Genomic DNA, 25,687 nt, shown 5'->3' with positions numbered 1-25,687 from the left:
ATTTTTACTCAATCAAAATGGCTATATAGGCAAAAAAATGCTAATATTGTTAGACAAGATACATTTTAACATAACAAAAACAAGAAGCAAAATAATATTGTACAAACAATGAATAATCGTCACATATATCAAAACATTTAAGACAATTTCGAAACATGAAGAAACAATGTTTGAAATTTATAAATATAATAAAAATTACTGATATAAACCACTCTATATGAGAAATATAAACACACAAATGTTCTTTACATTATTCATATCCTATATACTAACAAGTAAAATATACATAGAATCATATTCGGACACTACAAAAGCATTGACCCTCACAAAACTCAATAATGGTCAAAAAGTCTTTAACTTCCAAAGTATAAGACGAAAAGAAATGCAAGGAATTTACTGTCTATCGCCGATAATAGTGCCAATATCAAACACAGAATATAGATTTTACTATTGTGGCGACTTGATGTGCCTCAAAAATGGTAAACTGACCGTATGTGATAAAATCAGTAACGAGTCATCTTTCAATATAAAAAAAACAGATAATTATCATACTATAAGAAAAAATAATAAATGTTTACATGTGTACCAAGGGAAAATATTCTTGAGGGGATGTGATGACAAATCTGACGAACAAAAATTTATACTTGATCATGTACGTGTACCTACGGGAGATAATATAGACATTGAGTATGATAAAAGGGAACATTATGGAGGGAGAAAAGATATAGAATTTGATAATGTAATGAGACAATTATCAAAAATACATCGTAGTGAATTCATTGAGGATTTGTTTGAAAGCAGGAACAAAGAATTTTCATTATTAAAATCATCACAATAATTAATTTAAATATTGTTCATAAATACAATTTGCGCATTTTTTTTAAAATTTTTTTTTATTAATACTTATGCTTACACAATTCATATTTTATTAAAAAGATATAATATTTATGTCTAATTAATGAGTTTTACAATGACGCATTTTCATAAACTTTTCTAGTGATAGAAAGGCATTTTATTGTAATGTATAAAAAATGAATAACAGATATATTTAGAATAAATTTTATTAATCGGCTATAAAGTCCCTTAGTGGACCTTCTATTTCTGGATCTTTAGAATTAATTTGAATTCCATTTTTCGTTTGCTTAAAATGTCTCTTTAAATCAGTCTTCGATTTAGAATGAGTTCTTTTTATACTTTTAATACCCATTGGAATGCTTGGTTCATTGTCTGGTATAAATTTGAGACCACTAGATGGAAAAGGAAGATCTGTATCGTATTCTTTTTTAATTTTTGTAGCTTCTTCGGTTATATTAAACGGCATTGTCTCGACATTTTCAAGTCTGAATCTCTGTGTTAATGATCTAAAATCGTCATCATTATAACAATGGTCTAGTTGTATATTTTCAGGATCAACTGTTATGCATTCAGACATGTTGCTTATTTTATAACCATGTACCGTTTTTTCTAAAGCAAAAGTATCCTTGCCCAGTCTTTCTTTTACTTCTGGGTTTTTTATAATTAGTATAAACGAATCTGGGAATTCTTTGCTGTTAGTAACTATACCAATTGGAAGGTTGTGTTTAAGGAAGTCTGATGATAGATCTTTTGAAGCTAATTTTACTCGTGTAGTTTTTGTGAAGAATAAATACAATAGAAAGATGAATAACATAATTGTTTATGTAGTTTGAAAAAAATAATCTTCAGATGAAACAATAATAAATAAAGCAAATGCATATTTTATTTAAATTTACACGTATACTTAGCACTTGGGTTTACGTGTGTTAAAAGTATGTTTTAAATGTAAAGTAAAAAAAGAATGTAGTTATATTTTAACATACAATGTTGTTCGGCCAAATTTAGAATATTTAAAATTTTCTTTCAAAATATTTATTAGAATATGTTATTATAGTAACAGCAAAATTAACTTTGCAGACATATAATTTAACTTTTAGTGAATGTAATAAATCTGGGAGATAATTTAATGTAAATCTTCATAATCACGACTGTTAAACACAACACCGCTTAAAAAATTAGCTGTCTAACAAAAGACTATAAAATCGAGATTTTTCACTAATATAATCTATTTTTTACCACCATTTCGTACAAAACATTTTAAATTTGTACCCATTTGGTAAAGATATTCCTTTAAAACTATAATTCCACAAAGATCCCCACATTTTTTTCATTTTAGGTTTATCTTTAATACCAGGTACCAATTTCTCTAATACTTCATCTTCCGTTTTTTTATCATTTAAAATTTTTTTAACTTTTTCAGGATTTTTTTTCTCAACTTGTTTTAATAATTTCTTCATTTTTGCTAATTTAATCTCTTCTTTACGTGTAGTTGGTTTTTTATCAAAATTAAAATTTTCAAAACAACTCATTAATTCATAATCTTCAAACCCAAATATTTGATTTTTATGACCGTTACATTCTGATAATAATAATTTATATCCTAGAGTTAAACATTTATTTTTTTGTCTGATATTAAATCCAAAAAATGTTCTTTCTATTTCCCAGAGTTCGGGATCATTATTGCATACTTTTATAAATTTGTTTCTGCATACATCGCAATCTATTTGTTTGTATTCGTTGTCAGTACATTTGCCATCAGTAAAATTACATACAACAGTTGGATCATGGCAAAGATAGTAATTACCAATTTTTATTTTGTATTTATTGTCTTGTTGTTCTAACATAGAAATTTTATTAAACCCTTGTAGATCGTGTAAAATATTTTTTGTATGGAATACATTTGGGCTGAAATCGCTGATGTCTTCTGCTATAATATAATTGTCATATGGTATTGAGCGTATTAAGATTTTTTTATTGACTATTTTATTTATATTATAGCCGAAAATATAATATAAAAACAAAAACATGGTGATAAAAAAGTTATAATGTTATATAGTTTCATATCTAAAACATTTATTTAATTAGATTCACCTAGCAAAAAATCAAAAATTTTGTACTATGGTTTCATATCTAAAACATTTTTTTTTACACAGAACCAAGAAACAATTTAATGAGCAATAAATTTAAGGTTTCATATCTAAAACATTCATTACTATTAACTCATAACGCAAAGAACAAGCTTTGTCATAATTTAGTACCTAGAACATTTGTAAATGAACTAATTAAATTTATTGATTATAAAATACTATTTTGTTTCTCTTCAGACTACTAAAGCCGCGGAGTTTGTTTTTGATGTATTTATATTGAAAAATAAAAATGTTTTTTTACATTAAATTAATTATTTTAAAGTTTCATAACTATTAAAATGTAGAATATGCATTTATTTGTAATAAAAATTAACATATTGTATAGTTTTGAAATAAAACGTTTGTTTATTCATCCATGGTAAACTCTTCAGTAAATTCATCAGATACAGGGTTAATATTATTAATAGTATATTTTTGTACTCCATCTGATATTAAATTAACATGTACTGAATGTTCATCATTAAGTTTACTTTCAGGATTACAATCTGCAGCAACCGGTTTAAAAGAGAATAATTGATCATCCGTATCTACGCATTTCTGCATTTTTAATGTATCATCAATATCTTTTGTTATACAATAATCGTTTTTTGATATTGTATATCCAAAATTCTTTCTTGTAATTTCCCAATTTTCAGGCGTTGAACATTGAGCTATTCTGTTTCCTGTTTTACACATTTTCTTATTGCTAAATAATAATTCATAGTATGATCCTCGCTTTATTATTCTACATTTCGGATTAAATTTTATTTTTTCGAATGAGAGATATTTATTTTCAGCAAATAATTCTGATTTATCTTCTAGAATACCAAGAAATGTGGTAGGATAGCCCGCAAAATATATTTTTATATCTTTATTTATAAATTCATCCAGTTCTTTGTATTCACACAATGTGCGAAAAATAAATAAAAATATCATTTGTTTATTTTTTGTAAAGAAAATTATAAAAAAACAATCTGAAACTTATAATAAATTGAAAGCTCATAAAACTTATACAAAATTAAGTTTACAAAAATTAAAAAATTTAGATTTCAACAAATTATATTAACTTGAAAAACTATAATATGTGGAGATGCTAAAACAATTTGTATACAATTATGGAATGATGTATTCAGTATTGTGGTATAAATATTCACGTTTAATAGCTCTATTATAATTTTGTTGTGAGTAAGCTTCCGATATTAAACAATCTATCTAATATACATACTTTTTTTATAAAATTTAATAAATATATTGAATTTACAATAAAAGACGAAATAATATACAAGGAATGTGAATTAAAACAAACATTTTTTTTCAAAAAATAATATTAATACGTTAACATGTTTTTTTAATTAGGATTTTTCTCATCGTCCATAAATTTCAACTTTTCTATTTCAGTACTTAACTTCTTAATATCCATAAACAGATTTTCTACTATATTAGATTTCTTTTTTACGTCTTTCGTTTTGTCATCTTTCTTTTTTTCATCTTTAATTTTTGATTTAATTATTCCTAAGCTAAAAATTAAATTAAGCATATTGGTTAATTTCATTTGTTATTTATTATTTTGAAATTTTATAAGAATATGAAACGTTTTTTTATTAACAAGTTTGGGGCAATGGAATATATTAATTAATGTTGTAGTGTAAAGAATTTATAAAAACTTATTAACCTTTTATCAATGTATATATAAAATTATTTAGTTCCAAATGAATAAAAAAACTTATTTTGACATGTTTCAAAATCAACAATACAAATAAAATAGTTTATTTATTTTGGATGTTTCTGCAATTTTAAGAATTAGTTAGTCAATATAAATGTATATAGTATTAATTGTAATTAGACTTAAAAACTGTCAATATTAAAGGAGGTTTTTAAATTAAACTCCTATATTATCTAGAATATGGATATCTAAGTTAATAATCAAATTCTTTTTAATGCGGTAAATTATTTTAAGACGTGTCATCGTAAAAAACAATGTCTGTCATAAAAAAAAATAAAGCCAAAATGTAAAAAATTTTAGAGTAGAAAACTCAAAATCAATATTAACTATAGTATAAATATTTTGCAGTCCAAAACGGTCTGTTAAAAGATACGTTCCATGGTTTGAACACAATGTCAGATTTTTTATAAAAACATATATCAAAATCTACAAAAAATCTATGATCATTTTTCTGTCAATTTAAAGTGTTTATTTATAAAATCTGTTAGATTTTGAATTTTACAATGGAAGTGTTCTTTAAATATGGGGTCTGATTTTTATGATCAATGTTTTATTCGTTGACGAAAGGGATGATCAGAAAATAAACAATGATAAGATTTATTATAAAGTAAATCAATGAACTAAAATCATACTTTTTGACTATATCTCATCTTATTAGTCAAATAGTTTATTTATTTATTTTAGTACAATGTCAGTTAAGATACATAACTGACAAACAAAGTTGATTTGTTTACAGATCAATTTACTCTAAAAAACTACTTTTAAATATACATTTTTGGTAAATGAAAAATTATAGTCAATTCTATTTTATTTATATTGAAAAGTAAAATTTTCTTCTTTTTCAATTTTTGATTGTTTTTCTGTTTATTTTTTCTTCTCCTTTTTTTGACCGTTAACTATTTAAATAAATTTTTTCTTACCCCCCAAAATGGCCGGAAATAAGAAGTTAGTTTTTGGATTACTTGGATTAGCTGCTATTGGTGCTGGTGTTTATGGTGCTTTTCACTTTGGCTTTTTTAATTTTAATGGTAAACCATCTCTCAGTACAAAAGAATTCGGGAAAACCAATGTTAGTGAGCTGTATGCAGAATATAAAAAGTTGAATGAAACAGACACTGCTCTTAAAGAAGAAACATTTGGCAATTTGGTGAAATCTTTTTGGTATGTCAGCAAATTAGACAAAAATGGATTTATTAAGCTTTTTGGCGCAAAAGAGGAAACTACTGCTACTAAAGAAGCTGCTCCTGCAACAGTTGAAACAACCAAAGAAACTACTGAAGCTAAAGAAGCAAAGGAAAAACCTGCCAAGTCTGAAAAGAATGAGGAAATTTCTGATAAAGGCGAACAAGCAATGAAAAAGAATGAAGATTTTATTAAGAACTTCTTTGAATCAAAAGACAAGTCCAAGTCTTACTTTAAGGAAGGAGCTCTTTTCTCTAAGTTCACTGAAAAAGAAGGAAAGTTGGTTGTAAACGAGTCTGAACTTCAAAAGCTTAAAAGCGAATTCAATGAAGGAATGGAAATTTTGCACTCTGATAAACACGCTGACGAGCTCATTCAGAAAGATTTGAAAGAATTATTGACTAAGAAACAATTTGGAGACAAGAAAGAATATACACTAATTGATGTTGCTGCCAACGAATGGATAAAAATGATTACAGCTCAGTAAATAAATGGTTAGTTTATTTATTTTATAAGTATACTTAGAATTTTTACGTATTAATACACTTTTTAATTATTCTTTTATTGAATTCTAAAATATTAATTAATCAATTTTTTTATTTTATATGATATTTTTTAACAAGAGGTGGAAATAAAAAGAAGAGATTTTTGACACTTAACAGAAATGAGTTAAAGTCCATTTTATCTACCAAATAAATTACTTTTGATAAAATATTATCAAAAAGATTATTTTTTATACATCATATATTTGTATGGTTCATTTTTTACTCTTTTTGTTTCTTGAAATTTTATATATATTTATTGTATTATCCCGCCAAATTTTTATATTGTAATTTAAAAAATTTTAAGCCCTAATGAAGTTGTCTGTTAATATCGATAAATTTGAAAAATTAGATATTAAAAACAATGAAGAAGACATTCTTGATATCAAAAACAATGAACAAGACATTCTTGCTCTTATTTATGCTGCTAATGAAGTACGTAAAAATGCATACTGCCCTTACAGTAAATTTGCAGTCGGCGCGGCTATAAAAACAAGCACAGGTGAAATATTTACTGGTTGTAATATAGAAAATTCTTGTTTTTCTCCGTCAATATGTGCAGAACGATCTGCTATCGCCAAAGCTGTCAGTGCTGGGCACAGAGAAATTGTAGAATGTGCTGTGGTTGCATATCTACCAGATGCCTATGTTTATCCATGTGGAGTGTGTAGGCAGACATTGGCAGAATTTACTGATTATAAAAAAGATTGTTTAATATTTTTGGCTAAGCCAGATAGCCTCGATGGAGAATATCTCGCTACTAGTGTTAGTGAGATTTTACCCGGTATAGGGAAATTAAAACTAAGTAATTAAAAAGAATTTTTTGTATTGGGTTTTATGAAAAAAATTTCTATTGTGATGTTTTTATTTAAGGGTATAAAATAATTAAATATTTTTTAAATACAAAATATTGCCTAGAACAATGTAAAAAGATGTAGTTAAGATATTATAAACAAAGTACAAGTATATAGATTAATTTACATTATATAACTTTTTTAGTCATTTATTTCAATAAATGTAGAAAAATGATATATGAAATTTTTACGTGCTCAAAAATATTGTCAACATAAAATTCCTATTAAATTTTCTTTAGGCGTAATATATGACTTAGAAGTAATTATTTTGGTAATAAACATAAAAAGCTTTAGTTATATAATTTATTTATCTTATATTTAACACAATTAATTTCATAAAATAATGTAGTGGTAAGGAATCTGTATAAATAAGCTGTAATATTTTAACTTGTACAATAATTGCATAATAAATCATATGACCGGTCTTGTGTTCCAATAAATTGTCTAAAATATTTAAAAGGGATATAGGGAGAACATAAGAAAACCAGTGTTTTAGATAAAAATGTATTTACACGATGTTAGAAAACAGGGTTGCTTGTTGCCAAAGGCCTTTTTATATTGTCTAAAAGTTAAGAATTTTTTTTTTCACTTACATCTATATTTTAGTAGCTCCCTAGAAAAAATTGAAAAATTTGTATGTTTGTTAAATATTTATACTATTTATTATCATGTGCTTGAGATAATAATGAGTGTATTGAAATTAAAAGTTAAAAAAAACTTATTAATTTTGGTCATCTTTTACTTAAAAATGTGAATTAAAACAGCGTAAAAATAGAGGATATTAACAATTGCATTTAAAAAAAACTACCGTATGTTGTATTAGATGTCAAACTCAGCATTTTGACTTGTTTGCATCGTAAACATAATAAAAAAAGGTAAGTTGAAGTTTTTAACCCAAAGAGGGTGTAAATAAAAGGAATGTTATAATCAAGTTGATCTATTTTAGTTACAGTTATATTTCAATAGAAGATCACTATGATTCACTTGATGTTATTTCTAGATTTTTGAACATTTTACAGATGCAGTCTATTCTTCTAAAAAAAGAATCTTAAGATAAAGATGAAGGCTGTTGGGCAAGAGTCGGGCAACAAAATAGCAAAATTATTACTTAATTATGATTAATTAAAAAAAGCGCTGTAATACAAAAATATATAATCATGGGTTTACAGAATCGAGTTTCGCTAATTATATCAGACTCCTATTTCCGAAAAAATATTGTAATTTGATATTTGTCTTATATTTTGACCCGTTTTTTAGAACCCCTCTACTTTACTTCAAATTATATTAATTGTTTTCAACTTTACGAAAAGATTTAAATCTACTTTTTTAATGATAAGAGGTCATCAAATACGTGTTCTGTTAGATACCTAACATATCGGAAAGAATGTTTTTGATAAGTTTTTATATCCTTTATGCTTTTCTGGGCATTCGTTTCTTTTATGTAAATAGGAAAAATTATTATACATTTTCCTTTATAACGCATTTTAAAAGGGAAAAAATACTTATAGAATAGTATTCTCTGGTATTTTGGCTAGTCTTAGAACCGCAAGACATCCGTCATGTTATATTTTTGTCAAAGTATTCCACGTACTAAATTTACTTTTCGTGTTTATTCTTTACTTTTCTTTTTTTTTGAAAAAACTTTTGTTCTTTTTGTATTTTTAGTTTTTAAACGACATAAATGATGTAAAAAACCCAGATAAATATTTAGAAAAACAAATGGAAAGATAGCTGTTTTTATTTAGAAAATCAGCTATTCCTATTTCTAAAAAATAAAAAATCTTTATGTCGAGTGACAGATCTCCAGTGGTCCTAAGGGTACACCGTAGACCCGAGAATGCTCTTTAAGCATTCTCCTACTTTTCCCAAATATGTTTTTGGAGGGAAAATGTACAATAATTTCCCGTCTATAAACATAAAAAAAAAGCATATTCATAGGGCATTATGATGAAAATTAACAATTAATATTCTAAGTTTAATCCACATTCTCAGACTGATGAAAAACAACAATCCACATTTTACACTATAATTATTGGAATTTTATACTATTGCTAGGATGAATTTTTTTTTGAAAAGGGTAAATTTAACATTTTTTTATCATACAAACAGCATATTAAAGTTATAATTGAGTATAAAAAGAAAAAATACAAATTTTTTTTCCGCAATTTTTGTAATAAAGATTTATTAATCAACTACATAGTCGAAGGACCCTCCGTGTTCGACTATTATTGTCATCATTTTTTTTAGTATTTCTTCTGTAGGATACTTTGGAAGAATCAAAACATTAAAACATGTACTTGCCCATGGCAGTTTTGTTGAGTTCAATCCAGCCTCTAAGTCGAAATTTTCTGGTGATCTTATAGAAAAACGAATAATTTTGTTTTTATTGGTGAGTTTTGCAAATCCTCCTATTGGTGGTCTATAAGATCCAGTCACAGCATAAAGAATTTCACTTTTTTGTTTTTCATTAAGTTCTCCCATGAATTTCCAAAACCAAATGATTTGTTCGGATTTTTCATTATATTCACCTCTATATTCAGTATTTGCTTTCCAATCTTCAATGTCGATCTTAATTTCTCCCACAATCATTTCTTCAAGCGCGCTGGCTGATAATGTTTTTAATATTTTCCTAGGAATAACTTTATATAACTTCTTTTTTATCCAATTACATTCATTTTCTATACTAGTCACATACTTATATCTTAAATATCTAAAAACATAGTCTTCAATATTTGTCTCGTCAACTTTGATATTTTGTCCATTTGGTATTAAGTCTTCTCGTTCATCAGTCTCAAATCTCATATCACAGCTGTTTCGTGTATCTTCGTCTGACTGTGATCGCAACAAATCATTAAAATATTTAGGGTCAACTTTCTTGAGATCTATCATTGTAATTTCTTCTTCTAAAAGTATTTTGAAAATGAGTGGAGCAAAAAAAAAATTAGATGTAGCTCTATGCTGTATAAGTAATCCCAAAATCGTCCCCAACGCTTGAAATTTCAATCTTCTTTCATTTTTTTCCCTTATACTTATATTCTTTGGCATTTTAGTGGGTATAAATCTTGAATTATCTCCACCTGGTGAATAAAGTAAATTGTTATCTGCTGTAAAATACTCAATATTGGCCTTTGTAAAATATTCTCTTAAAAGACCTCCATAATCTTTTCCCCTCTCTTTTAAAAATTTTACTTGATGGTAATAAAATTCGGCATCACATGTATCAATAAGCCACATCGCCGGGACTATTGATAATATGCCATCTTCACGATTACAAAAAATATCATAGTTCTCGGTTCTCTTTAGTTTTATTTCTTCGTCGTTGTAATGTTCTTCCAATGTTTTATAAAATTTCGCAATTTCATTTTCAATTTTTTCTTTGTGTTGTTTTCTTGCAAGATTTTCGTCGATGGTCATATTTGTGCTGGATTGTTTTAAAACACAGAGAAAACACGACAAACTTATAAAAACAGTGCGGTTATATGAAGCCAAGAAATTCATTGGGGTTAGAAGTAAAATTTATTTCATCGTTTTTTATAAAAAAGTAGAATAAAAAAAAATTAATTTTATAAGTTTATTTGCGATTATTGTTTTCTAAATTAATAGCAAATTTTTTTTTTGAAATGTTATTAGCCGTAAAAAATTTACACAAAGTGAAAAAATACAAATAAAATTATTTTTTTTCTATCTTATGCTTTTCCGTTTATAAGCGGGATTCATTTCATGATTTAATATCTATCTCTTTTAATGTATTTTAGTTTAAATGTAGATGAAATAATTTTTAATGGAGAAATTATGATTTTAGAAGAAAACATTTTTTAAGATTTCACATAGAGTAAAATGAATCAAAACAGTTAAAAATTCCAATAAGATTATTACAAATATCTATAATTTTAATTTGTAACGCCTAAGTATATTTTAGAAAGGTCTATTGAGTTTTCAATTTTTTATTAAGGCGTTTTTAAATTTTAAAAAGCAATTCCGGGGATTTTTTAGTACTAAGTCTATCAAAAATAATATTTACAACGCAAACACATAAACATATAGTATATACACTTAAAATTACAAAAACAAAACATTAAATTACATTGGATATTTTTTTAAGAAAATGAGTTAGTGATGAATAGTTTAGAGCTTTAAATCATGTTAGAGGGGTAAAAAATAGTATAAAATTATTTTTATAATGTAACAGAGATATAAATAAATTTTTTTAATTTCCATAAATCGTAAATGGAAAGAAAAGAATTATTTTGATATGATTAAAAAAAGATTATATGCAAAAATATAGATATAAAAAAAAATGCTCTGTAATTTATTTTCATAAAAAAAGAAAGGGATTTTTCTTTTAATAATATTGCTGCAAGTAAAGATTGCCTTTTTTTACGAATGCGAGCATATTTTATGCAATGAAATAAAAGACGCTACTAATAACTTAATAAAAGAAAGGGATTATGAGTTGAAAATTCACTAGCAATGTATTAGCATAAATGTCTATACATATCTTGATGATAAAAGGATTATTTGAACGACGAATCTGAAAGCAATCAAATTTATAATTTTAAATTAGGATGTTCTGATGTTTATTTGTAGAGAAATTTATGACTATATTATGAAGTAAATGGTGCATTAACGTAGAAAAAATATTTATGACGAAATAAATATTTTATTATACTTTATACAAAACAAATTATATTTAAAACACACAATTTTTTAAAAGTTTGAAGATCGACACTGAAACTAAGCTAAAAAGAAAACTCTAAATGATTTATTGAAATTTTGTTCGAAAAAATCCACAGTATAAAATTTGCTACTCGATAATATTTGAAAAGTGAAAAAAATATATAAATCTAATAATTTAATGTTGCAGCCATATATAAAGTATTATAAAATAATTCAGACGTTAAAATTTTCAAGTCTCATATCAATATGTACAAAATACGTTTTCTACATTCTTTATTGGTATCTATTACTTAAATGATGTAAAATTGATATTGAGAATGTAATAACAACAAATATTTAACATATATATTCATATATACGATGTATCTTTTATAAATTTGTTATAAATAAATACGGAAGACATTTTATCATATAAATCTACTTAACAATATTAATATTACAGAGTACAATAAACTTTTCGAAATCATAGTAGAAAAAAAAACAGAATGTTTTAGATAAAATACTATGATACACATATTATAAGTCAAAAAAAAAATTTTAAATAAATTTTATCGGCAATTATTGTATAAAAATTTAAAAATTCTTCGACCATAACCAAAAAATACTAAAAGGATTAAATAAAACTGTATTAAAATAGCATATTTTTTTGAAGAATTAGCTAACATTAGATTCATTTATTTCTGTAATATTTGCAAATATATTGTTATTAGGAAAAGAAATAAATTTAAAGACTTATATTTATATAATTAGGAATACAGATAAATTTAAAAATAACAAGATAAAATTTGCAGCAAAATTCTTGATACTTTAAGAACTGGTTTTCATAAAACCAAATCAATTTAAACACTCTTCGAAGCAGGAAACATATCAAAATTAAAAATATAAAAATATTGAAATACTTTTTAATCATTAAATTACACTTGTGATTGTTTTGGATAAAAAACAACAAAAAGGAGTAAAAAAAGCTAAACAGTAAAAAAACAATTTATTGAAAATTTTTGTTTTAATAAAAATTACACAATGATAATCATGATCAGTAAATGTAATTAATTTTAAATATAACCGCATAATTTACAATATAGGATCTTATAGAAATTTGCAACAATACATTATATCAAAAATTAAGTCTATAAATATCAAGTTATTACAGAATTAAAACTCGAAACAATACATTTAGAAAGGAAAATGAAATTTTGGCAAAAAAAGTGAAAATTACAGAAAAATTAAAAGTCAAGGAATCATAACAATTTTAAAATCTATCCCACAGAAAATAATTTTACAAAGAGTTGACTATTATCATCTAAAAACTTTATGTTATTGTGGACTGTTGTATGTCTAACAGTCCTCGAAGGATCTTTACTATTAAATTGTTTATTAGATTTCTTCATGCCCTTCTAGGGATGATTTTCTTTTATGTTTATGGGAGGGAAAATGTGAAACATTTTCCCTCGAAAAAAATGTTTAATAAAGAAGAGAATATCTATATACAAGTATTCTCTGGGCTCTCGGGGTAGATGCAGGACCACTGGAGAGGTGTCCCGTGACATATTTAATTAAGGTAATAGAAAAGCTTATTGTGAAAAATATAAAAAAAATGCCGCAATATATTTAAAATTCTTAATGATTATTTTATATTGTCTTTCGATAATATAGCCTTTTACCTGTATGTATTCATTATTTTTACGGATAACACAAGTATCAGAATGGTTGGACATTATGTTAAACCCCGAATTCATTTATCATAACATTAAATATATTATTACCTCTATACAGCTTTTTTAAACATATACCACAAATTTCAAATAGTTTTTTCTATTTACATTTATTTATTTCGTATTTAATTAAATAAGATCGTCTAAAGTGTTTTCTTGCACGATAGACCATATGAGCCTTAAGGAAAAGAATGATTACTTTTTAAAAAGATAAAAAATTTAATACAATTTATTTCGATGTAATTATTTTCATTGTATTTTTTATCAAATAAATATGTTTATCCTAATAAATTTATAAGGAAAGCATATAGGATACGTCTGTTTTGTAAAAAGAATTCTAATATTAAAAATACACTTTTTTCTTTCAAAAAATGCTCTTACAAATTTATATGCGAATTTTTGTTGAATTAAAATTGTCTAGGCGAACATTTTTTCACTTTCTTTTTTTAAATACAAAATTTTAGAAATAAGGGAAAACAACATTTGATCAATACATAAATGAAGACCAGAGTTTGATAAAAATTACACGTATTAGATTCTTCATTTTTAAAATAATACCATAAAAACATGAGGAAATTGTTTATGGTGGAGTTCTTCTTATATGAATTATCGATATTGTCAATGGACAAAATTTTTTTGAGAAACAAAAAAAATTATTATTAATTAACGATTAAAATTTTTGTTTGTATGATTACAACTTAAAAATATTTGTATATATGTTTTTGTTAGTTTATATATCAATTTAAAATTATATACAAGCATTTTTAATAGAAAATTATTCGCATATTGAGTTTATACAAGCATCTACAATTTTGTTATTCGAATTATCTTCATTAGGCTCAAACAATATAGTTGCATGATCAGAAATATAATTCTCTGTAGTTGTCAAATAGTTTTTTTCGTCTAATTCACTTTTATAAAACAATATTTTATTCTTTATGGTTTCATTAACTACATTACCATTAAATACTTGTGTAATTTTTTCGTTACATTCTAAATCTATCTTTAATTCAATATTATTTCTTAAACTATATTTAAGTATAACTTTATCAGCCTTATTTTTAATTTTATATGTTAAACTTAAATAATATATTAATTTGTAACTCCCAAACGCCAACGCCTGAATAAATTTATTCACTTCTCTAGATTTTATCTTATGATTCCTACTTATTAAAAATAAAATAACATTAAGTTCGAATTTTCTTTCTAAATTTTTCATTTCTTCGTTATCTAGATTTTTTTGAACTTTAAATACCGAATGCAGTATTTCATTAACGGAAGAATCATACATCAATATTTGAAATACTATGTTTGATATTTTAGACAATTTATGGAGATCAATAGAATCAGATCGAATTATGTCCGCATTTTTTATGATGTTCTTCAAACATTTCATTTTATTTTGTCTTTCATCATAAAAGTATAACGTATTAGTATCATTCGAATTGACTTCACGGGAATTTATGAAACTTTCCAAATTATTTAAAGAGTTTATCTGTGGGATTATAACAAATAACATAGGGCAAATACAATTTTTTTATTATATTTTAAATTTGAAAATAACCATTAAAATATTATAGAAAACAATTCATGTTATTCATAATTAAAATTTGGCCAAAAGCTTCAATTTTAAGATCAAACCATAATTTTAAGATTTTTTTATTATCTGATAATAATGTTATTAAGTGACAAAATATATGATCTACAACAACAAAACATAACACGACGTTTAAACTACAAAAAATTAATAAACTAGAACTTTTTTACAAATTTTCTCTTGACATAAAAAGGTTAATCAAATATCAAAGTTTTCATTAACTACTTTTTTTTTTTACATAAAAGTATACAATTGTCGTTCTTAAACAATATCGTTTGTAATTCTGTAAGATCAATTTTTCTTACGTGTCCATATGGCCAATATTTATCAATAAACGGCAAAAAATCTAATTTTTTTTTTATTCCTTTGAAATTGCGATTTTAAACATCGAAGAACATTTGAACATAGCTAAAGTTAGCTAAAATTCTAAATACAGTTACAAGGATACCTAAAATTACATTATTTTGACTTACTTTTGATAAAATATCTATTGCTTCTAATAATTTAGAAATTTAACATTAGAAAAAAAACATAAAATCCTTTTTTATTTTCTACATTAAAAACTTGGTTGTTCGATCATATTGTTTAGAGCTCATTTCTCGTCTCAATATTATACTTGACTCTAAACCCTATGTTATTTTAGCTATTTTTCGATGTTTTCTATGCATCGCACAACACATATCAGCATTATAAAATGAATCATATGGAACGATATAAAATTTGCAGCAATTTGGCTGAATTTAATTTATTTAAAGATAATAACGTTTTTAGCTTTTCAAGCGAGACACATATGTTAAAATTGAAGATTAATCTGCATTAATGAGATTTAGGATTTTCTAAAATTGCCATATTTATCTTTGATATTTAGTTGATATTTTTTGGTAAATTACATATTTTGCTTATCGCATATGAAATATCGTATATTTGCACACGATACGCAGACTTTTTGCCTCTAATAGAATGAAAAAAAAATATTGATTTTTTATGTTAAAATAGACTTTTACTAATTAGATAATTTTTTTTCATACATTATATTTGCATAAGTCAAATTTTTGTTAGTTGTGGATCAGATATATTTTAATTACATGTTCAATTATGACTATGATTTTACATTTTATTTTGTTTGCATAGATTTTAATAAATTTCTAAAAATAACCTCCTTCTTAAAAAACATTATCATTAAACCTTTTCTGCTAAGTTTGTTATCCAAAGACTATTTTGTAATTTACATCACTTTATGATAAAATTATTTGTGATTCTTGGACGGTTTAAAATTTTTTACACAAGGTTATTAAACCATTCAGATGGGGCTAGTGGTCTAAAATACATAGTAAGAAATCATGCTTAAAAATGATTTAAATTGGAAATGATAATTATATAGTATATATGTTAAAAACATAGACATATTATAACAAGACAAAACGTAAACATAGATGATATTAAGAAATAATAGAAAAAAACACATATAAATCGTTAGTTAATTTAGATTAAAAGTTGTAAACTTAAATATATAAAAGAATAAGAAACACAATACAAAAGAAATATTTACATACAACTAAAAAATTATAGAATAAAAAATTTTCGGATATGCATGTTAATATAACGTCATTATGAGTGCGATTTTATAATAACGTAAATTTATTTATATTTTGTGGTTATTTAAAAAATATTGCTCTTAAAATGAGAAATTCGTGATAGAAATTGATATCAAATGCAAATATAATGAAAAAGCTCCCTCAAAAAAGAAGCATTTAAAACCGGATAAGTTTGACGAAAGTTTATAATAATTCTTCGCAGATTTTTTATTCATATCAGTGAATTAAAATATATTTGGCTGAAAATTTCCGAGCAAACATTTCAGATTACAGCAGCTTATTATTTGCAAAAAGTTATATGATATAAATCATTTTTTTATACGGAAAATTATAATGTTTTTAATATGATGGACGACAAAAGACGTTTTATTCTGAATATAAAAAAAAACTAATGCTAAATAAGTTTTGTTTTGGCAAAATAATTTACATTTTTTATAGATATTCTATACTTATTTTCTTAGAAAAAAAACCTAAAAACATTCATTTGATTCGTTTTATACATTTATGATTAACTATGTGAACATATTTTTCATAATGATAATTTTTTTATAATACTAAAAAGTGATACTTAATAACTAAAAAATAACGAAATCTTCTGAAGTTCATAAAAACATATTCGTTTATAACAACTAAAAAATTTATTAGCTAAATTCAAAAGATTTTTAGAAAACTTTAGAGCAGTATTCTTTTCATTTCTAAATCTCTTTAGTTGAATACTGTGTAAGTTTAAAACTATTGGGTCAAGTATTTGTACTTGAAATTTGTTTATCGTTGGTCAGAATTATCTTCTGAGATATAAAATAAATATATTTCATCTTTTTAAAATATATAAAACCTCATTTTGGTGGTCTACACGAACCAATGCAAAAAGATTTAATATTTTTTTAATTTTGAGAACATTTTTCCACTACCTCCCAAAACCATTTAACTTTCTTAGACTTTTAATCATATCTTCCATAGTATATAGTATTATTCTTCAAATCTCTCAAATCAATTTTGGTTTACCATAGATTAAAATTTTAAAGGCTTGGTAACATTTTCTATACATTCTCATGGGAACAATCTTGTACATTACTCTTTTGTTATATTCATATTGTTCGGATATTTTTTTATCGTATTTATTTTTATATGTCTCATATATATATATAATCCTCATGTTACTTTGCTACACTCATACATTTTTTCCATGTTTTATTCATTATTCTCCTTCTTCATTCTCAAAGCTAAGATCTAGAGACACAAGTAAAATTTGATCATTATTTAATTGGATTAAATGTTTTAATAGAGCGGATCAACATTTCCATAATCTTACATCTCCAAGAAATTTCTAAATTTTTTTTCTATACAATTTGGTAAAATCTAATACCGTAGTGATCTTTTTTTTGAGTATCAAGCCTATTAGTTTGTCTAGAGTTTCATAACCTAAATTTCTAAAGCGTTCATAGAATACCTATTTGTGTTATAATAAGTTAAGATGTATACTACTTTGAGAATAAAAAAAATTCATTTTCATTATTAAATATTTTGCAAATAACTAATGCAAAAAATTCCCTGATAGACCACAAGCGTCAATCCCAGGTCTTTCTATATAATGCAAAATCAATTGATGATTTTGATCCAACAAAACTTCTATTGTCCAAAGAGTAGCTATCGCGGAATACAATAAAAACCTACGGTCTATATGCATACTTACTTGTTCTGATGCTCTTTCTTTCACAAACACTCTATTAATAGATTCATCAAACGACTTTATTTCTTTTAGGTAATTGAGATATGATAAATGTCGATTTATATCTTCGATCATATTGCCACTTTTTTCTTCATAAAAAGTACTATTAGTAAAGTGCAAAACTGATAATTAAATGAAAATACTATGTTGAAAATTATCATATAAATCTAGAGAAGTCTCATTAGACAAATATAAGAAATATAAAAAAAATAAATTAATTATGGCGTAAACAATGTTAAAGCATACGATAAAAGAATTGATAATACACAAAGATTCGTATCTAAAATTTAATTAATCATTCTTGTAGTTTTCATTTCTTTTTAAAAATTAGTTTGTTCTAGATAATGTTACAAATTATAACATTATGTTTATTTGGGCAGTTTTCATGCGTCAGAATATTATAAATACAACTTAGTAAAAATTTCAATGAAAAATCAAAAACATATAATACAAATATATAAACGAAAATACTCATAATCTTATAAATAAATCTAAGCTTGTCTTTTCGTGAAGGAGCCGAGTTATTTCTGAAATTAAACTGAGTATTTAAAGCGCCACATAAACAATCTAATATATTAATGCAAAACAAGTTTATTTAGAAAAATATTTCTAAAAAATTATTAAAACACAACAATTTGTTGTAGAACAAGGGGGGTTTCTGTTAAGTTATAGATTGTAACGAATCTTTATTAATCATATATTTTGAATATTGCGAAGATTTTTTTTTAAATTTTTAAATAGAGAACTAAGCACTAATATTTTTTACTTATAAAAAGTTTATATCCGATTCATTCAAATGTAATTTTATATTTTTTTTTAAACGAGATAACGCTTATTTAATAATTGGTTAATTAAATTACAATGGAATTTGCAACAAACTACAAAAACCAGAACTCATATAATAACAAGTTAGCAAATAATTTTAGACTATTTTCATTTTGATCAGTCATTAATATGTATCATTAATTCATTGAGCTCAAAAATTGAAGATAAAAGATAATACATGACAAATATACAGATCTGTTTATATTTAAAATCATCATTCTTTTGTAAAAAATTTAAAAGCTTGTATAATCTATATACAAGGCTAAAGAGCAACGAGGTTGACTAAAAAATTATTAAAAGTATCTAATAAATACACATCGTTTGAATAAAATAGTAACATGTATTTATGTAAAAAACATATTATTTAACAAATTTAAGCAAGTAAAGTGACTATAAAATTTGAGTAAAAAGAAAGCTTTTTTTTATTAATATATTTAATGAGGTTATGAGTATATAGTCAAAGCTTTAAAACTTCGGGATAAACTACAAAAAACCGGATAATGTTATGGACTAACAATTGATTTATATATTAATAATGTTATATTTAAATATAAGTAATTAAAATAAAAAACCATGAAAGATTTAGGTGAATAAAATATCCAACTATAAATATGATGCCTAAGAATTTTCAGACTTTCCAACTAAGCATTGTCTCTTTTTTGAGTCCCAAAGATAAAGTACAATTAGCAGGAAGAAAGGAAAAAATACAAATTTCCTTTTTTGTTGATGATAACATAAAGAAACAAATATGCATATGCTCGATTAAATTTTAATTAATGATTATGGTCGCGTTAAACAATAAACATATGTTAACTATTTTTATTTTGTTTATTTTATAATGTTTTGCTTATTTAAGAAAAGATTTTTTCAATAAGTATACGGTAAATAGAAATAAAGTTCACACATAAAACCATTTTCTCACAGATTTGCATTCTAAAAATCTTTTATCAATTAAAAGAAACATTTCAATAAAATCAAACCACAAAAGTCGATAAAATATAATGAAAAGGCAATGATTTATTTTTGCTTTAGGTATTGTGCACAAATATATGCATATTTTTTTTTTCTTAACAAAAATGGTTAGTAATTTTTGTTCTTTGTTGTTATTTTTTGGAATTTTATTTTTTAAGGAAAAAAATAAAAAATGAACGATCCCTAGAGAAGGGTCTGTTAATATCCTCAATGACGATTATTTCCTGTTTATTATGACGTGTTAATCTTTAATTCTTATACAACAAAAATTAAAAATATCAAATCTTAGCAAATATAATTGTACTTTATAAAATACATGTCTAGTCTATGTCAACGAAGTAGTATTTTTTAAGTTTAATCAGTTGTCTATTGTATTGTTTGTTCGCATATGATATAAAAATTTTTTGTTTGCTCTATGAGACAATGATTTGGAATCTATAAAATAAATAATGTATTTATAATTAGTTATAAAGACATTTTGTTAACTCTTTTAAAATATGCCCACTAAATGATATTGACATTTTCTATATTTCCTGCTCAAAATATTTTGCTATCGAAAATGTCGATTCTGTAAATTTTATTGAAATAGATAATTCACTGCAAAAAATGGTAAACCCGTTGATGAAAATTTCTTTGATTCAAAGCCAAAGTCATTTTTCAATATACAAATGGTGAAAAAGATAACACCGAAAATTTCAGCTATACGATAGCCATCAACTTTTCTATGATAAACACAATGAAAAAACATATTATAATTTGCGAAACGTGTTCGAAGAATGTGGTGATTATAGATTTTTCTAGTTTAATATCTGATAATTACAGAGACAACATTTTACCCACAGAAGAATTATTTATTAAAGATAAAATACATAAAAAAGATTCAAAAATTGCGAATATAAAAATAAATCCATGTTCATCTCAACAGGATGATGATATAGTCAACGAAGACTTTTTTAAAAAATTTAATATAGAAAGTATAAGACCTTGTTCAGCTTCAACCATTATGTCAACACTACAAGCCCAATCAATTCAAAAAAGTACAAAAAAAAACACTATAAGTAGTTTAATATATGAATGTTATATACAATTAAATATGGACAAAGAAAAATTGGACAAAAAATATTTTTTAGTTCTGATTTCTTTACAAACATTCCAAAATTCAGTGACAGAATTAAAGACGCATATGATAAAAGTAGAATATTGACAAATGTGTTTTTTCACTTAAATGGGTGCAATAAATAATATTTAAGACAAACGAAGAAGATAAAACTAAATGAAATAAGAAAAGCTTTAAAATTATTGGATAATTTTTCAGATATATTGCGTTGGGGTTGGAAGAAAGAGAGAAGAAAAGCTTGGCTTATATTTTGCACACTAATATTACAATTGAAAGAAATAAATTTTTGGATTGAGATACTGAGATTATTTGATAAAACTTCACTAATTACTGTGCTAAACTTATTAAATAGCCAACTATAATCTAAAGATGATATAAATGAAGATTTTGTCAATTGTTTTGACCTTGTACGAAAAACATTTATTGTTATTGATAGAAGAAGGAACTATTATTTAATAGGGTTTAAAAAATGAATACAACTTTAGATACTATATTGAAATGAAATCATCTAATATTTTCTTTCAATTCCTTTATAGATGAATTTCTTTTTATTTATAAGATTCTTTATTTACGCACTTAAATTTATTTTTTATTTTAGCCGCTTTAAAGTATTTTTTCTCCGGATATATAGGACTTAGAATAACAATCTGTTGTCATTAATAAGTCCAAATATATTTTTTTATAAAAAACTTTCATTTATAAATGAATTTTAAACTAATTTTCATTTTATTAAATTTTTAAGCGAACAACTTTAATGTATGCCCTATGCTGCAAGTTTTTTATAGACTGTTCTAGAATGTATTGTTTTATTTAGTATTTTTAATAAAATTGCCTAATAAAAATAATTATGCAATTACATATAGCATAAATATGGGAAGTTGATGCTACATAAACGAAAACCAAGAGATAAATACTTCTATATTCCTTTTTGTATTTCAATCATAGTAATATGCAAATATCTTTCTTGCCTGAAAACTTAAACAGTTCCTTTTAAATTTTTTAATTGGGATTGTAAATTTTATATTTAACATAAAAGCGATTGTTAAGATATATAAAAAAATTAAGCACCATTCCATAGATTCACACTAAAACTACACGATTGCCGTTCGTATCTTGAAGTATTTTTTTTACAACTTTAATATACTACTTTTTAGAATATTTATAGTTAAATATAATTAACTCATGGATAACTGTAGTTCTTACTATTATTACTAATTTATACCAAGAGAATAAAATGGCCTGAATGTTTCCTCCAATAATATACAATTTTTGATGTACAAAATTATTTATACGCATGTGTAGTAGTGTTTTACGTCTTATGATGATTATTAGAAATATTTACTGCCCCCAAAAATCTCCTTATAATACAAAACAATTTTTTTGGATGTTGCGATTATATACGCATAATAAAGAACTAGTAAACTTGAAAACGTACAATTTAATGTTTTATTGGCTTTAGTGCGAGCTAGAATAAATAGAAACATTGTAAAAAGACATTTCAAGTATTTCATATTGTCCTTACGTCTAGCTTATTGTGTCAAAAAGTAATTTAAAACACAAAGTTTGCACCAAAATATGTGGTCATTATAAAAGTAACCTAAATATTTTGTTTGAAAAAAAAAACTAAGCTTCATACTGAATAGAAATATCATATGAAATTTTATGGTGCAAAAAGTATTTGTTTAAGGACCAAGTAGCATAGATGTGTGCAAATATGCAATTAAAAACTAAAATACTTTATAAATGCTTTGATTTGGTTGTAGAAATTATTTTTGAAATATTTTTTATCATTAAAGTGCTAATAAACATATAAGACGGTAAAAATAATTTTAAACATGTCATTTATTGACCATACCAAAAAAAAATATAACGATAAATTTAGTTTCAGGGCCAAAAATGAGTAGTTGTATTACAAAAGTATCCATAACAAATAAATGTTTTTTAAATTTTATAAAACACCTGTGTTCAAAAAAAAAACTAGTTACTAAATGTGTTTTACTAAAAATAAAATCATTCTTTTTGTAGATTTTATATGTTGGACAAATCAAATTAAGGATTATCGTGCATCATTATTTATTATGAACATTTTATATTGTTATATATAGCGATTGATTATTTCAAGTGAAGTAAAAACATTATGTATAGCTTCAATAAAATTGATATATCTATACATGAAAAAACTAGCTCAGATAGAATACTAAATATAACTTAGAGTTAGTATTTAAAATAACCTACGTTTTCTAAATACAATAATTACGCTTCTTGATATCCATCGCAATATAATTAATGAATTGTCGCTTTACCTGAAGTAGATTAGATGATACAACAAATTATGATTTGAAATCAATAAAAGTTAAAACCGTAATAATATTATGTATTTTTGCACATAAATGTCTATCTTTAAATAAGCTATCTATAAATAATATAATAAGACGATTAAAAATGAAATTTCTTTTGAAGCATCACAAAACAAGGTATATTGGAAGATTATTTGCCGGCATACCCTGTTATTCTTTTAAAAATTTGGCTAAAAACATCATTAGTGTAAAAAAATGGGGGGGGGTCAAAATTTTTAAAAATTGCCCCTTGTTTTAAAAAAGATTGGGAATGCTGAGTAAAAAAAATAAAATGAATTTAAGATATAAAAACGTAATAAAATAACTATTAAAATAAGTAAAATATATCAAAAACATTATTTTAATAATGCTACAAGACGTCTTGACTCTCTTATCTTTAAATCATATACAAAGTTGAATAGATTTCAGAAAGATTATGTTCTACACCTATTGGGCATAGAGGCCTTTAAAGACCTCCAATTCCCTTCGATAATGTTTGTGTGGACACCTGTTTCATTATTTCTAAATGTTTAACTGTGATTCGCAGTTCTATGGTCCGTATAATAGCTTTTTAGTGTTATATATGCCCTCCACATATCAGAATGAATTATGGATTTAAAATTTACAAGCTTAAATAAGATTGGAAGCAATGTATTTTTGTTTTTTTTGTTTATTATAACAACAATTATCTTCTTTTCTACTGTTATTTATACCATAACGAAACACCAAACACCTTAAACCGATCTTCCTCGAAATTTTTTTTACCCATTTTGCTTTCATCGTTACTATAATATTTTCGCTTCCTATTTGATTTGTCTTTGTCAATAGATTTATTGTTGTCCTTCATAAAAATTAGGGGTTTATAAAATTTAAAAATAAATATCAACATCCCCCTTTTTAAAACATATCGTCAACTATTAATTTTAGCTGTGCAGCATGCCTTTTAAATCTTCTACAACCAACATCAATTAAGCAAGGGTCATTATCAAGCGAGTCAACTACCATTCCTTTGTACGAATACTTTGAAGCGCCTTTTTTATTTATGCCTTATTCCTTGTCATCACTATATCCCCTTTTCGAAATTGTATTCCGTAGGTTTACTTTCGTGCTTAGTTTTGGATTTTAGTATTAGTCGTGGTTGTGTTTTTTTCAATTTCTCAGCATTTTCTTGCTTACATGCTTCTGTTGAAGTCATTATAATTCCTGTGTTAAATGTGGTGTTGTATACGTGTAAGGAACGTGTTAATCTTTGTGTCAGTAGTTTTCCGTCAATATTTTTATAAATAAGATCCTGTAAAGTCCTGTTAAAACGCTCTACCCTTCAATTTAATTGATGATGGAATGGTGAGGTATAATGAAGACCAATATTCTTGTCGGCACATAATTTTTTAACTAAATTTCCCGCATTTTCTTTCAATTGATCTAGAATTAATGTTTTTATCTTTAACTTTTCTGGCGTGTTTACCGGGGGCTTGCCTGTGGCAAGGAAGCATTCAATGATGCTACGGTTTGCAGTGCCGTGAAAACCGAAATTTAGATAGTTTGAAGACAAAAAGATTGTTTATTGTTATAAAAAGAGGTTTGCTTATCTAAAGTATAGAAGGAAGGGTGCTTGTTAGTGTTTGAGTTATGTGTCTTGTTAACAAGATTTTTCTTATTTATAGTTAGAGTAACCAATAGAAGCAAATATGATATAACTAATTAATAATAGCTGCCCATCATCGATCGGTCCGATGAAGAATCAGCGTTTTAGTTTCCATTAGTTAATTATATAAGCTGTGGTATAATCCATTATACACCATTATCATTGATCTCTTCAATAAATTCTCAGACTTTTGAGGTTTC

At 24.8% G+C, this 25,687-nt stretch overlaps 11 protein-coding genes across 11 annotated transcripts; 4 read left to right on the top strand and 7 right to left on the bottom strand.

Annotated features, from left to right (window-relative positions):
- Nucleotides 1-217: 217 nt before the first annotated feature.
- On the top strand, nt 218-838 carry VNE69_09014 (ricin B lectin (RBL7); the record flags this gene model as incomplete). Its single annotated transcript, XM_065474532.1, has 1 exon — nt 218-838. The coding sequence occupies one exon, from the start codon at nt 218-220 to the stop codon at nt 836-838; it is 621 nt and encodes a 206-aa protein (XP_065330604.1).
- A 225-nt stretch (nt 839-1,063) lies between these two features.
- VNE69_09013 (putative SP-containing protein) lies at nt 1,064-1,669 on the bottom strand (the record flags this gene model as incomplete). The annotated part of the gene is made up of 1 exon (XM_065474531.1): nt 1,064-1,669. One exon carries the CDS (start codon nt 1,667-1,669, stop codon nt 1,064-1,066), a length of 606 nt encoding a protein of 201 aa, XP_065330603.1.
- A 418-nt stretch (nt 1,670-2,087) lies between these two features.
- On the bottom strand, nt 2,088-2,882 carry VNE69_09012 (polar tube protein 5 (PTP5); the record flags this gene model as incomplete). The annotated part of the gene is made up of 1 exon (XM_065474530.1): nt 2,088-2,882. The coding sequence occupies one exon, from the start codon at nt 2,880-2,882 to the stop codon at nt 2,088-2,090; it is 795 nt and encodes a 264-aa protein (XP_065330602.1).
- A 465-nt stretch (nt 2,883-3,347) lies between these two features.
- On the bottom strand, nt 3,348-3,917 carry VNE69_09011 (polar tube protein 4 (PTP4); the record flags this gene model as incomplete). Its single annotated transcript, XM_065474529.1, has 1 exon — nt 3,348-3,917. The coding sequence occupies one exon, from the start codon at nt 3,915-3,917 to the stop codon at nt 3,348-3,350; it is 570 nt and encodes a 189-aa protein (XP_065330601.1).
- A 412-nt stretch (nt 3,918-4,329) lies between these two features.
- On the bottom strand, nt 4,330-4,533 carry VNE69_09010 (uncharacterized protein; the record flags this gene model as incomplete). The annotated part of the gene is made up of 1 exon (XM_065474528.1): nt 4,330-4,533. The coding sequence occupies one exon, from the start codon at nt 4,531-4,533 to the stop codon at nt 4,330-4,332; it is 204 nt and encodes a 67-aa protein (XP_065330600.1).
- A 1,099-nt stretch (nt 4,534-5,632) lies between these two features.
- On the top strand, nt 5,633-6,373 carry VNE69_09009 (putative SP-containing protein; the record flags this gene model as incomplete). The annotated part of the gene is made up of 1 exon (XM_065474527.1): nt 5,633-6,373. The coding sequence occupies one exon, from the start codon at nt 5,633-5,635 to the stop codon at nt 6,371-6,373; it is 741 nt and encodes a 246-aa protein (XP_065330599.1).
- A 367-nt stretch (nt 6,374-6,740) lies between these two features.
- Nucleotides 6,741-7,241, top strand: VNE69_09008 (cytidine deaminase (CDA); the record flags this gene model as incomplete). Its single annotated transcript, XM_065474526.1, has 1 exon — nt 6,741-7,241. The coding sequence occupies one exon, from the start codon at nt 6,741-6,743 to the stop codon at nt 7,239-7,241; it is 501 nt and encodes a 166-aa protein (XP_065330598.1).
- A 2,225-nt stretch (nt 7,242-9,466) lies between these two features.
- VNE69_09007 (E3 ubiquitin-protein ligase NEDD4-like) lies at nt 9,467-10,780 on the bottom strand (the record flags this gene model as incomplete). The annotated part of the gene is made up of 1 exon (XM_065474525.1): nt 9,467-10,780. The coding sequence occupies one exon, from the start codon at nt 10,778-10,780 to the stop codon at nt 9,467-9,469; it is 1,314 nt and encodes a 437-aa protein (XP_065330597.1).
- Nucleotides 10,781-14,446: 3,666 nt separating this feature from the next.
- Nucleotides 14,447-15,190, bottom strand: VNE69_09006 (uncharacterized protein; the record flags this gene model as incomplete). The annotated part of the gene is made up of 1 exon (XM_065474524.1): nt 14,447-15,190. The coding sequence occupies one exon, from the start codon at nt 15,188-15,190 to the stop codon at nt 14,447-14,449; it is 744 nt and encodes a 247-aa protein (XP_065330596.1).
- A 3,207-nt stretch (nt 15,191-18,397) lies between these two features.
- Nucleotides 18,398-18,667, bottom strand: VNE69_09005 (uncharacterized protein; the record flags this gene model as incomplete). The annotated part of the gene is made up of 1 exon (XM_065474523.1): nt 18,398-18,667. One exon carries the CDS (start codon nt 18,665-18,667, stop codon nt 18,398-18,400), a length of 270 nt encoding a protein of 89 aa, XP_065330595.1.
- Nucleotides 18,668-21,125: 2,458 nt separating this feature from the next.
- VNE69_09004 (uncharacterized protein) lies at nt 21,126-21,593 on the top strand (the record flags this gene model as incomplete). Its single annotated transcript, XM_065474522.1, has 1 exon — nt 21,126-21,593. The coding sequence occupies one exon, from the start codon at nt 21,126-21,128 to the stop codon at nt 21,591-21,593; it is 468 nt and encodes a 155-aa protein (XP_065330594.1).
- Between the last annotated feature and the right edge of the window lie 4,094 nt (nt 21,594-25,687).

Source organism: Vairimorpha necatrix, chromosome 9, assembly GCF_036630325.1.
Source record: "Vairimorpha necatrix chromosome 9, complete sequence".
Classification (NCBI taxonomy): domain Eukaryota; kingdom Fungi; phylum Microsporidia; family Nosematidae; genus Vairimorpha; species Vairimorpha necatrix.
The sequence above is the reverse complement of the archived record's forward strand: the minus strand, read 5'-3'. Positions and strand labels throughout refer to the sequence as shown.